Genomic DNA, 14,560 nt, shown 5'->3' with positions numbered 1-14,560 from the left:
ATCATTAGCCATTAGGAAAATGCAAAGTAAAATCACAATGTGCCTACCAGAATGGCTACACTTAAAAGTAGTAACGATAGCAAATGCTGCAAGGATGTGGAGAAGTCATACTTGCTGGTGGGAACAGCAAATGGAATAGGTACTTTGAAAAATACTTTAGTACTTTCTTATAAAACTAAGCCCACAACTACCATTCAATCCATATTCACTCTTGCACCTTTATCCCAGAAAAATAAACTTATGCTTACCAAAAACTGAGTAAGAATGTTCATAGAAGCTTCATTTTTAATATCCCCAAGCTGGAAACAATAAAGATGCCCTTCAACAACTGAATAAATATTGTGGTAGTCTATACCATGGAATTCTACACAGCAACAAAAAGGAATGAACTATTTATGTGCAACAACTTAGATGGATTTCAAAGGAATTATGTTGAGAGAAAAATCCAATTCCATTATGTTATACACTGTATGATTTAATTGATAATGCATTAATACATCATCAAAATTATAAATATAAAGAATAGATTAGTGGTTCCTAGAGGTTTGGGATTGGGGTTAGGTAGAGATGGATGTAGCGATAAAAAAACAACAGGAGGGGCCCCTGAGGTGACAGCATTGTTCTGTATCTTGACCATATCAATGTCAATATCCTGATTATGATATTATACCACAGTTTTACAAAATGTTACCACTAAGCAAATCTGGGTAAAGGGTTCATGGTATCTCTCTCTGTTATGTCTTGCAACTGAATATGAACCTGCAATTGTCTCAAAAATAAAATTTTAATAAAAAATCGGGTGCCAAATAACTTAGCATGCTACCAATTGGGGGGCATTGGAATCCTTCCACATGTACCAGCTAGCTTTGCATATATAGGGCATAACTATGAAAAGGGGAATTAAAAACTTGGAGGTCAAGAATATGGAACTATTATTTTATTTTATTTTATTTTTATTTCATTTCACTTTTAATAGACAAGGTCTTATTCTGTTGCCCAGGCAGAAGTGCAGTGGCACGATCATAGTTCACTGCGGCCTCAAACTCCTGGGCTCAAGAAATCCTCCCACCTTATCCTCCTGAGTAGCTAGGACTATAGGTGCACTCCACCACACCAGGCTAATTTTTTATAAGTTTTATATTTGTAGACACGAGGTCTTGCTATGTTATGCAGGCTGTTCTCAAACTCCTGGCCTCAAGCTATCCACCTGCCTTGGCCTCCCAAAGTGCTGGGATTACAGGTATGAACCACCACACCTGGCCACCAAATTTTTACTTTTTCAAAAGTAAACTTGTCATCATAGATGACTGTAAACAAAGACAAACGAAATTGTTACATAGCTTTCCTTCATTCAGTTTTTCATGTAAAAGATAAAATATAAATTCAAGAATGAGTAAACTGGGTAAAGAGCCCAGAAGTATGGAGCAAAGAATTGTGTGGTATTATTTTGTCCAAAATAGACATTAAGAGAAGGCAATAAAAAAGTCCTTGTTCATTATAATGATAGTAATCTTAGGAATTTCCACTATTTGTGCCATTTAATTGCATATATTTAAGTGTAAATGAAAACTAGATAAACAACTTAATTGACAAGTTAATACTCACAGTATTTATCAGAAAGGCTAGAACCTTAGAATGCATCCTAAGATTTTCAAACCTCTGAAATTCTTTGCAAGTGGATTATTAAAAAACTAATGGTGACAGTTTAGTGGCCTGATAGCTAACAACGTGCCAAAATGTCAGTGACTCAACTGACAGCTCTTGAGCTTCCCTCACGTCAAGCCATACTATTTCAAATGCTGTTTGTAAAGATTTTTGAGCATCCCTTTCCAAATTGGAAAAGGAAGCCATAACAACACTAGCTTCAAATCAATTGGTATATTTGAATTTCAGTGACAAAAATATCTCTTCCTGTAGTTTATCCCTTTCTCTAGAAAGCCACTTGACACATATAAACTTTAAAGTATGTGTCTTTTAGATTCACCTTTTATTAAAATGTAGACATATGAACATATGGCAAGTGTCAGCTTTTGGAAACTTTTCAACCTTTCATTCATTATTGCAACTGAAAATTCAGAGGGATTTTAATGCAATTTCTCAGAGTATTGGTTCACAGTGTATATTTAAATACATCAGAGAATTGCAGCCTCAGTGTTTTCAAAATTCAGATTACTAATGTGAATACATCATTATTTTCCCATCAATAATAAGCGAGGAAATGAAGTGTTAACTATGGACATCCACCTCAATTCTAATGTCAGATAAATGAGGACACACATTTGCCTATCTTGAATAATCACCGCAACATATGCATGAACAATAAGAAATAATGATTTTCAAAAGAAACATAGCAGATATGAAATTAAAATCTAATAACTATTGGTCAGATGAGAATAACTAGTCCAAACAGTATTCTTTAACTGTACTAGTATCACAGTTATTGATCAGTACCCCTATAAAACCTTTACTTCTATTAAGAGTTATGTTAAATCATAAAAGGATTAGTAAACCCTAAGAGAAAGAAGAGTTGCCAAAAGAATGATGGATTTGTTTGTTTGTTTGTTTGTTTGTTTGTTTTTGAGATGGAGTCTCACTCTGTTGCCCAGGCTGGAATAGAGTGGTGTGATCTTCGCTCACTGCAACCTCTACCTCCTGGGTTCAAGCAGTTCTCCTGCCTCAGCCTCCCGAGTAGCTAGGATCATAGGCACCCATCACCATGCCCAACTAATTTTTTTGAATTTTTAGTAGAGATGGGTTTCTGCTATATTAGCCAGACTGGTCTTGAACTCCTGACCTCAAGTGATCTTCCCGCCTCTGCCTCCCAAAGTTCTGGGATTACAGGCATGAGCCACCACGCCCAGTCAGACACCTTTGGTTTTTGTTTGTTTGTTTGTTTGTTTTAAAGTCTACTAGGCATTTTTCCCAAACACAACTCTTTACTTATATTCATTTATAATTTCCAACATTAACTCTAACATAATATATGTTGTCAGTGTTAAAAGGATACATTTCTGTTCAACTTTTGTGCATCCTGACCCTATTTCAATGTCCTAGCACACCTGTAGCCATAGCTCAGCTTACAGGTAATTATTACAGATGACAGTGAGAAGGAGGCATGATATTTATGACAGAGGAATGTTAGCTGCTGATCAGGATTTCAGAAGTGGCAGTTACATTTCTTTATTTGAAAAAGACACTAGGTGATTCTGAGGCTTTCTCTGAGTTTGGGAGTGAACTACTTTAGATTCTTCATTTCTCTGAATAAGCCAAAATACCGAAAGCCAAATAAATAGATTTCAACACACCCTCTATATGACTATACCTAGCTTTGCTAATGTTCTAATAGCCTAATGACATACACGTTCATGCAGAGTGTGATTCACAATCCACGGAGGGCTCAATGTTTGAACTGCGATTTTTAACTGTTAATGTGTTACATAGATACTGCTTCAGTGCATTATCATTAAACAAACTGCATATGCCTCTGCAGAAACTGACAAAGATGTGTAGACGTATGATAAGTATCCTTGGGGATACAGAAACAGAATTTGTTATGAATTTCAGTATTGGCACTGAAAAACTTGGGAAAATTTTTGTATGGACCCAGAAGTTTTGGTTAGCAAAGCAATCTGGAATAGAGTCTTCATATTCTTTAACATGGTAATGCTTTCTTCCACTCCCTGTGCACATACACACAGTACCTAAATCATCTTTGCAAATGTGTGTGAACCAGAAGTATCCATGCTCTATCTGTCTGTGAAGGGCAATAACAAAATATTCCAACCCATTTAGCAAGAAACTATGCATCCTTTCTGCAAGTCTTTGCTTACGTTTTATTTGCACCATTTTACTTCCTCTATAAATTTTATTTCATAGTTTTTGGTAATCCTTGGTAACATAAGTAGATACCCAGATGGTATCTCTTTCCTCCATAAGCTAGAAATAATGTCTAATATAAATTCCAATCCCATCTTTTTATGATTTTAAATTTAAATTTTAGAAAGCAGCAACACATGCAAATATTGAAACAATGGCTTTAGGTAAAAGAGATAGCAGTAAGATTTAAGTATGAGAAAGGAGCACGTGATTTATTTGATTCAGCAGTAATAGAATTAAAAGGATACCTGATGACACAAGCGTAGAGACCGCTGTCCTGTAGCAATGTTGGCCGGAACCAAATGGAGTCTTCTTCTTTGCTCATTCTACTTCCATCAAAGGCTATTGGCTCTTCAAAGTCTCCAGGACCAGAACTTTTGTACCACATCAAACTGAGTCCAGCACTTTGGGCAAGGGAGTAATTTGCTCTGATATAACCATAAAAGAGTGCACATTTGATTCGAACAGGCTCTCCCACCAAAACTTGATATTTCTTGATATCAATAGACCAATCAGTGCATCCATCAGCTATAGTAAAAAACAGAGAAAGAGAGAAAGAGAGAAAAAAACATTAGAGGGAAAAAATAAGCAATTAAATTATTCATTCATCCAACAAATATTTACTGAACATCCATATTGGGTCAGATTTTATTCTAGGCACAGAACACACAGCAATGAATCAAACTGAGAATGGCCCTGCAAAGTAGTGGACTCTGCTAACAATATATTCTTCATTTAGTCTACTTCTGCTGTTATTTATTGTTAGTTTATATCAGTGTGCTGGTTATTGACTTATTGCCTTTTAGTTCTAAAAGTACCTTTCTGCCTGCTCGGTGAAAATAGATCTAGGTCTTGGAGATATGTTTTTGTTTGCTAGCTGGCACCGAAGCTTTGTGGGGAGAGGGCACTGGTGACACATTTCAGGAAGAAAGAAAGGGATTTGTTTCCTGTTTCAAGTGTGCTCATTTGGCAGGCTCTTGCAGTGAGCAAGGCTTCTTCAGCACCTGGCTCCTACACTGCCTGGCAACCGGCTGCTTGGCGATGTTTCCCAGGTACCTTAGAGGGAGGGTCTCTGTTAACATCAAGAGGACAGATTTCTGACAAGTTCTGCTAGTATGGCAACTTAGTGATTATTACCATTCAGTAAGCTATAGTTGTACCTTCCCAATAGAGTGCAGATCTCTGCTCTGGGTATGAAAACTTAGGGACTTTTTCTTAGGTGTGCTATCTTAGCCCTAGGGATAATGGTAACGATTCCTCTATTCTTTAGGGCTCTCTTTTGCTATAGACTGAATATTTGTGCCCTCCCCTGAAAATCCATATGTGGAAGCCTTAACCCTCAATATGGCAGTAAGTGGAGATGAGGCCTTTCTTTGGGAGGTAATTAGGGTTAGATGAGTAGGGTCACGGGAAGGAGGTTCTTGATGGAATTAGTGCCCTTATAAGAAGGGACACCAGAGAGCTTAACTCTTTGTCTCTCTCCACTTGTGCTTATAAAAAAGAGGTCATGTGAGCACACAGCAAGAAGGTAACCATCTGAAAGCAAAAGACCAAATTGGCTGGTACCATGATCTTGGACTTCCGAGACACCAGAATTATGATAAATAAATATATTTTGTTTAAGCCACTCAGTCTACGGTATTTTATTATGGCAGCCTGAGCAAACCAATACATCTTTCTTTTATGCTAGCCAATCCCTTCATTACTATAATCCCCCATTACTTTTAATAATTATTTATATCAACTTTCATTGTTCAAATGACTGTGTGTTTTCTCTGATTGGATCCAAACTGACACAATTGAGAATAAATGTTTTACAGCCAAACAATATAGAAATCAATAAAACAGAGTTAAGTTCTGGTAGTGTTTTTTTCCCAGCCAGAGACAGAGGTAAACAGTTATTTTGCTCTGACTTCTGGGAGAATCGGAGAAGTGTAAACAAAAAACCATGGTGGGAAATCGGGAGGATGGGGGTGGGGTATGATTAGGTTTTCTGTGTTTTCTGCAGGTACCACCTTCCAAATGACACCTTGACACCATTTTTTTTTTTTTAAATCTCATCTCTCTCAGCACACACATACAAAACAAAAGGTTCCCACAGGGCAGGTACATCAACATCATCATCATCATCATGGAGAAGTTGTGAATTTACTGTTTAGACAGGGCAGTTGCCCAACACTTAGCAAGAAAATCAATTTGGCATTACTCAGAGTATACAAATGTTGAGCAAAAGGGCAAAGACTGAGAAAACAGGGCCTCTGACAGCAATAATATTTGAGTATTGCAAGCAGGGTTAAACTCACTACAAATTAAAAGGAGGGCAATCTAACAGCTCTGAGAACAGGATAAATAATATCGTATTCAAGGTAAGAAAAATGATCTAGATGAAAAGGAAGATGTACATTTACAGCAAGGAAGACACATAATATCATGTGGAATTAATTATCTTCATTTATTATCTTAAAATTATATCTAACATCTAATAAGCACTTAATGATATGCCAGGAGTTTATAAACTTTTATTTACCTTTCACAGAAATATAAACTGAGGCACTTGAACTTGCTCTTCCCTCTGCCTAGAACATTTTTCACCAGCCAACTCATGGCTTCCTCTTTCTCACCAAATATCACCTCCTCAGAGAGGCCTTTTGCCTTCCCATCCTGGTCACTGGATCCAGAGTATGCCTTGCTATTTTTTTCACAAGACCTATTGCTATTTGATGTTATATTATGTATCTACTTTGCTTTCTGTCTCCCTGGTTGAATGTAAACCACCTGAGAGCAGGGACTTTGTCCTTCTCACTTCCCTTTTCAGCCACAGTGTCGAGAATTGTGCCTGCGAACAAGTTCAGCATACATTTACTAATTGAATGAATGAAGCATGAATACATAAACAAAATAAACAATTGAATTACCAAATTATACAGTTGAAGAAACTCCATGTCAGTTAATAAGGGTGAGTGCTGGGGTTCTCACCCAGCTATATCTGAACCTAGAATTAATCCTCCCTACTGCCACATATTGTTTTTTAATAAAGGTGAGAATTTCACAGCTTTCTTTGATTTAGTTAATTTCAAGTACCAAATTTAGGTCTAAAATTTTGACTAAAGGGCTGTACTGAGGTACTGTCTAGAGTAAATATGCTGGAAGTTTGTGGGCATCATCAATGTCTGAGTCATTGTCATCATTCCTGTCAATGACTACTGTAGAGCCAGCATACCATGTTAAACAGGATTTAAAAACTACACAGAGATGTCCAAGTTATATAATTGCATATAATATTTATTAAAACAGTTGTGTATCTTTCCAATTTCACACAATGAATTCTAGGTTGTAATTTTTAAAAGTTATAATTCTGATTATAAGTGTAAAATTATTTTGATTTACCACTATGTAAATTACAATAGAATCAAGTTAATATAACTGACACTGGCTGTCATGGACGGTATCGTTACCAATGAAAAAGGTTGAAATACCTTCAAGGTAGCAGTATATAAACAGTAAGATAAAATTATTCAAGTCTCAGAAGATTTGTAGTATAAAGCAAAATGCTTGAAGGTAAGCAAAATGATTAGTCTAGAAAGTTTTAAAAAGTTAGTAACAAATTAGACCAAGAGAAAAGAGGAAGAGTTGTACTGGGAATACTTATAGATATTATTACACACTTCCAGAATACGCTTTCTGAGAAAATGTTGGAAGAAAATCACAAATTTTCCTTAAAATTAGTGTTATTAAATACTTAACTATCAGTCAAGAAAAAAAGTTTCAAATGGTTCAACATCACGTGCCAAAGAAAAGTTAGAGGTAAAATGAAGAAATGGCACTTTGGACATTAGAGGCACCTGGTGTTCATTTTAATACGGAAACAGATGGAGGATGGCTTGGGAGGTTTTACTACCCTTTAACTAAATGCATGCTGTTCAAAAATAAACTATCAAATTAAAATGGTTCAATAATTCTAGGAAAAAGATGGCAAACACTATAAAGAACAATTCAAAACATACTCAAATTATTTGACTAAAGTCATTTAAACGAATGATGATTTAAATAGTTATAACAAAACATTTCACTAAATGAAAGAAGTGATAAAGGGGATATATCTTTTTCTTTGTTAACATTTTGCCTCATTTGTACACATGCTCTCTCTTGTATGTTGTATTATTGGTCTAAATCAGCTGAAAATAAATTAGAAGCATAATGACATTTCATCTCCAAATACTTCAATAAACATCTCCTTGTGAATGAAGACTTTAAAAATACAGCCACAAAGTATATTTTTAAACCTTGTGTAGTGAGACATTTTAAATCTTAAAAAGATATGTGATAACTTAAAATCGAACTCTTGATGAACAGAATTGCTGTTGATCCATTCAGTTTTTTCTTACTTCAGCACACAAACTCTGTTGGCTTGGGAAAAATTATTCCAAAAGCATATTTCTAGACACTGTTGATTTCGTTACACATTAATTGTATTTAATTTATATAACGTTTATTGCTATTATTTTTTAAAATTATCATCAGGTAATTGTGTACACTGGTAGTATTTAATCTCTTTTTCTCTCTTTTAGAATAAAATACCCTTCTATAAGCCTCAGAAAATTTGCTATTGGTACTTTCGTTCTCTGATGGGAGGATTCTATGGAAATACTCTAGTTCAACATTTCTCTGCAGTACATGTTCTTTCACAGCCAATGGGAGTTTATGAAGGAAGCCATAAAGTTACATTGGGGAGTAGGAATAAGAAGAACCATGTTCATTCATTTTTGTTACCACCCATACTGTTCTGTGAGCCTATATGAAGACAGTAATGAAATTAAGATTCAGAAATAATTTCTTTACTACTGATGTACTATGAACAAAAGCTACATATGTAGCTTTTGTTTAGCTTTCGTTACAAAAGATTAAAGATTAGAGAAAGTACTTTTAATTAAGTCACTATTACTACATATGTAAGAGCTAAAAATATTTCCATGGTAACTAACTTGAAGTTTGAATTCTTTCAAAAAAGTCTAACAATATAATTTATACATGTTGCATACTAATATGAAAATGAAATACTATATTTATAGGATCAGTTATGTTATTTTAAAATAAAATTGAGCATCCCTAATCAGAAAATCTGAAACCGAAAATGCTCCAAAATTCAAAACATTTTTAGTGCCAGCTGATATGATGCCACAAATGGAGAATTTGAAACCCGATCTTATGTGATGGGTTTCAGTCAAAATGTAGGTTCACAGCACGCAATTTATTTAGCATCTCCATGGAAAATACAAAATTACCTTCAGACTATGTGTATAAGCTACATATGAAACATAAATTAATTTCATGTTCAGACTTAGGTCCCATCCCCAAGATATCTCATTATATGCTGCATATGGAAGTATTCTAAAATTTGAAAAAGATCTGATATCTAAAACACTTCTGGTCCCGAGAATTTCAGAAAAAAGAATACTCAGTCTGTGTCTACTTGAGTAGATACCTTGAAATAATAACTAAAAACTAGGGGTAGCAATTCTCACTTTGCAGCAACTCTTGTTGTTGGAGGAACAAACACAAAAAACACCCCAAACTTCTAACTTTGCCTTTTTAAAAGCTCGACACTTCATTTTGGCTGAGAAAAATTCTTCATAAGGGTTCCTCTTCCTTGTATGTGTCTACATGTAAACAAATCCTCAATGTTTTAGGTTAATTTTCTCCAAACAATCCTTGAACAGTTAATTTGAAGGTCCCATGCATCTGTGTGGGATCATGTTACTCCGGCCTTGCATTAAGGAAATTCAGCTTAAGGCATATTGTTTTTGACTCTTCATTTTTACTTTTCTTAGTGTTCAGAAGTAACATGAGAAAGTACCTAACACAGTACATGGAACATAAGGGATGTTCTGTTCTCCATTCCCACACTGAACAGGAGCAGAAAAGGCCCTGCTATTTAAGCAAACACAAACAGATGCACGTCGTGCTATAAGAAAATCTGGATCCTCATTTTCTTTTATTAGTCTGGGCATAAGAAATTGATACAGATATGTAACATCTTGGTACATATGGTCTATCTTTGACTTTAAATACTTTTTTCATTATTTGGATTATTTCGTTATCCTGAGTTCTCTAGCTAATACATACTTTCATTAGCATGTATTGTAATAAATCACTATTTGCTTACATGCATTTCATTGATCACTGAAGTGTGAAGACTCTAAAAAGTAGGATTTTACCGTACTTTTTAAAACACAGAGTTTTGTGCTTCCCTCTCAGAGTTTCAGATTTCTATCACTATCTTTATGTCTCTATCTTTCTCTATTTTTCTCTCTATTTCTATCTCTGTCTAGCTATCTGTTTATCTACCTTTGTATCCATCACCTATCTAAATCTCAAACTGAACCCAGCAGCATGTGCCTGTAGTCCCAGCAATTCGAAAGGCTGATGTAGGAGGATTACTTGAGCCCAGTAGATTGAGTCTAGTCTGGGCAACAAAGCGAGACCCCATCTCTAAAAAAGAAAAAAAAAAAAACTCATTTAACTCTAATTATAAATTTACAGCTATTTCCATATCTATCTATTTCGGGTATAATAGACAATCAATAAATGTGTGTTGAATAAATTAGTGAATAACTAAATAACTGTTCACTTAAATGGGCATTGAAAATGTATCTCTTTGGTGTTAGCACAATCACTCATAATTATTGTTTATACGTATTTTAACCTGAATAATTTAAAAATAGCAGTATGCATTTTTCCTTTATAATATTGCAAAGCAATACAATTTTTTAACTCAGAATAATTTGATTTCACAAAATTGAGTGTACCTCAGAACTCAGTAACACTTGCTGATATATTAAATATAGTTTACTGTTTTACATTCATTAAGCATACTACTATATTATGTATTTAGCTCATGTATGTCTCCACAAAACGCTCTATTTGGGGAAAAACTGATAAGAATATGTTCAGACAGTTTAGTTAAAAAGTATTGCCAGCTTCAGACATTTTATTCCTTTGGGACACTTGTTAGACACTGGATTAAATATCAAGATGATGAGCAACAGATCAAACAAACACTGATCAAATTTAATCCTTTTCCCAATTTAGAGGAGCCTCACAGGGAAGGCCTGTTAGATGGCAGGACACCTACCCTGGAAATTGATCCTTTAAAGAGAAAGTAATAGGGTTCAAGGTACAGATTAATTTTGTTTTTGTTTTAGAGCATACGTAAGAACAGAATCACACTTTTCAAGATAGCAAGTTAAAAAAGGTCTTTAAATTTTATAACAATCCCAAATGGACTATTGTTTTCATCAATGAACACATATAATAATCGTGCATTAAAGTTCAAGTCATATATTGGTGTCAATCCACGTTATAGACCACATATGATATGCAACTTACTCTTCCATGACAAAGATTACCGAGAGTAGCATCCCCCTTGAAGATATCATTTATACGTAGGAACAGACTTGTCAAAAACCATGTATAGCACAAGAAAGAATGAATAAAATCTGAGGGCAAAGATAACATTACTCAGGAAACATAAAGCAAGAAGTTTGTTTTACCTCTCAACCCAGAACTATTTTCCATTTCACATGTGAACTAATGAAGCGGGAAATATGACTAGGAAGATCAAAAGGCCTTTAAGAAAGAGATGAAATTCAAAATGTGCCTTAGTTCAAAACTTGATGATCCAGAAGAGAAAACTGCAAGCCAATGAGACATACCAGTAAATAGGACAGTACATGGTAAGGTTCTGAAGTAGTGGAGTGGTGAGGGATAGAGAAGAGTATAAGGAAGTGAAAATAAGTTCAGAAAGCACAGGTTTGGCAAAACACCATGCCAAGAAACTTGAACTTAATTCCGTAGCTCAGTAGTTTTCAAATTTTGTTGTGCATCAGAATCACCTGGAGGAGTTTTTACAACACAGAGTTTTGTGCTTCCCTCTCAGAGTTTCAGATTCAGAAGGTCTGGATTGGGACCTAAGAATTTGCATTACTACAAAGTACCCAGGTGATACTGTTGGTCCAGGGATGACACTTTGAAGAATACTGCTCAAACCAATGTAGAAAGTGACAAATGTCTGCAAAAGAAGTCGTATTATCTTATCTACACTTTAGAAATATCACTTTCAGGACAGTATCAAGGATGGATTGCATGGGGATAGCTAGGAGTTAAGGAGACAACTCAGAATTTTCTTAAAATAGAGGTTAAAAAAAAGAAGTAGCAAAGGATATGACAAGGAAATGTGGGAAGAATAACAAGACGCTGAAATTGATCGGAAGGGACAGATGAAGGAGAAGGAGGAGTCAAGGATGATTCTGAGACTTCAAATCAGGAATCCAGAGAAGATTGTAGCATTATTAATGGACATGAAGAGCAGAAGTAGATTCAAGGCAAGAGGTAAGTGTGGTTGAGGCCAAAGTCTTGTTTGTTAGCTTACTACACATTTTCTGTCTTCATTACAGGTGTTTATATAGCAGAATGTTATCGCTTGTACTTTCTGGTATGTACAACAAAAGCACTGCCATGTATCCTTTTCATATTGTGAGCACTGCTGGACATTCAAGCCCCTGGCATTAGAGAAAAATTCAAGGAAAATGAGAATGAAGTCTGTTGTGTATTTTAATATGCATATGCTTTCAGATGAATAATACCATACAGATTAATTGCCTGTTTGATTAACTTCTTACAGAGATTGTAGGGGAAAGTTAGACACACACAGCTTGTGTATTGCTCCGCCAAGTGAATTTCTAAGTGAGAATTTTTAAAAAGGTTACAACCATTTTTAAGTGATGCTGAGTCTAGATTTTATTACAGAATAAGTCTCATGAAATATATAATATATTGTAAATGGATTAGCTGTACATACAAATGTTTTCGGCATTCATCTACATTTGTATGTGTAATCACATATTTATTATGATTGGGATCTGTTGACATACTGCATTTTGTTCAGGGTATTACAAAAATTTATCTGTGCACCTCTTTCAGGAACTTTCTTTCTCATTTTTGTCATACATATAATAATATTCATCCATGTTATCTCTTTAGTACTTCTTCATTTTCATAGCATTTTCATAAACACTCTCAGACTCAAGTAAGAAAAAAGGGGTGATAACCTGAGGAAACATTGTGGGGATATTTATGTAACTTTGCATGTATTTCTTTTTCCAAATGTATTGAGATATAATTTACAAATACAAATTGTATATATTTAAGGCATACAATGAGATGTTTTAAGACACACATATATTTTTAAATGATTAACAAATTCAAATATAAAAGATGGTTTTCATGGGCATGGGCAACCCCACCCCCACCGTGCCACTACTGCTGCCAGTGCAAACACGTGCATGAATACCAGCAATCCTGCTTCTGCCACCACCGGTGTGAATGTGTGCACAAGCACAAGAAACCCTGCCTCTGCCAGTATCCGACCCCCACCACTGCAGGTGCAAGCGCTAGCACATATGACAGCAACCCTGGTGTCCCTGGTCAGCTAAAAAATGTACCCCACCATACATGCTGTGGCTGCTGGCACACCAAAGTGAGCACAAATCCCACTGCTACTGACCTAACAGAGTGCTTTGGCCAGCACTCTCCATCAGCATGTTGTGGTCAGTGGACCAAGAACAGTTAGGTCCCTCCAGTACAACAAGTTCTTAACCTCAAGGGGCTAGAGAGCAAAGGCAGGAGTCCGGTAAAAGCCCCTCAGAGTTAGAACACACAGCCCAGGAGTGCTGTGTTGAGCCTTGGTCCCTAAAATCTTCCAGAAAAGAAGCCAGTTGACTGAACCCACCTTATACCACAATCAAACCCCTACTGGTATCACAGAACGTAAAAGCAAAAAGTGCCATCCAAAGGATGGCAACTTCAAAGACTGAAGGAACATCAACCCACACAGATGAGAAAAGAAACAGTGTAAGATCTCTGGCAACTCAAAAGGCCAGACTGTTTTCTTACCTCCAAACAACTATACTAGTTCCCCAGCAATGGTTCTTAACTAGGCTGAAAGGCTGAAAGGCTGAAATGACAGATATATAATTAAGAATATAAATAGAAATGAAAATTATCAAGATTCAGGAGAAAGTTGAAACTGAATCCAAGGAATTTAAGGAATACAATAAAAAGATACAAGAGCTGAAAGGCAAAATGGACATGTTAAGAAAGAACCAAACTGATCAGATAGAGTGGAAAAACTGACTTCAAAAATTTCATAATACAATCACAAGTATCAGTAGCAGAATAGACCAAGCTGAGCAAAGAGCTTTGAGACTGGTTCTCTGAATTAAATCAATCTGACAAAAATAAAAAAGAATAAAAAAGAATCAACAAAACCTCTAAGAAATATGGAATTATGTAAAGAGATCAAATCTCAGACTCACTGGCATCCCTGAAAAAGAGACAGAAACACCATATTTGAGGACATCATTCACGAAAGTTTCCCTAACTATGCTAGAGAGGCCAACATTCAAGTTCAGAAAATGCAGAGAATCTCTGCAACATAGGTACTGTACAAGACAACCATCCCCAAGTCACATAGTTATCGGATTCTCCAAGGTTGAAATACATGAAAGAATGTTAAAGCCAGCGAGAGAGAAGGGACAGGTCACCTACAAAGAAACCCCATGAGGCTAACAATAGACCTTTCAGCAAAAACCCTACAAGCCAGAAGAGACTGGGGGCCTATATTCAG

General features: G+C 35.7%; 1 protein-coding gene across 1 annotated transcript in view; it reads right to left on the bottom strand.

Moving 5' to 3' along the window:
• Positions 1–14,560, bottom strand: part of IL1RAPL1 (interleukin 1 receptor accessory protein like 1) — a 1,349,174-nt gene that overhangs the window by 651,502 nt on the left and 683,112 nt on the right. The window contains exon 3 of the mRNA XM_003924076.3: positions 4,125–4,404. Coding sequence (XP_003924125.1) covers positions 4,125–4,404 — 280 coding nt within the window. The remainder of the gene's footprint in view (positions 1–4,124; positions 4,405–14,560) is intronic.

The sequence above is a fragment of the Saimiri boliviensis genome, chromosome X, assembly GCF_048565385.1.
Source record: "Saimiri boliviensis isolate mSaiBol1 chromosome X, mSaiBol1.pri, whole genome shotgun sequence".
NCBI classification, from domain to species: Eukaryota; Metazoa; Chordata; class Mammalia; order Primates; family Cebidae; genus Saimiri; species Saimiri boliviensis.
The sequence above is the reverse complement of the archived record's forward strand: the minus strand, read 5'-3'. Positions and strand labels throughout refer to the sequence as shown.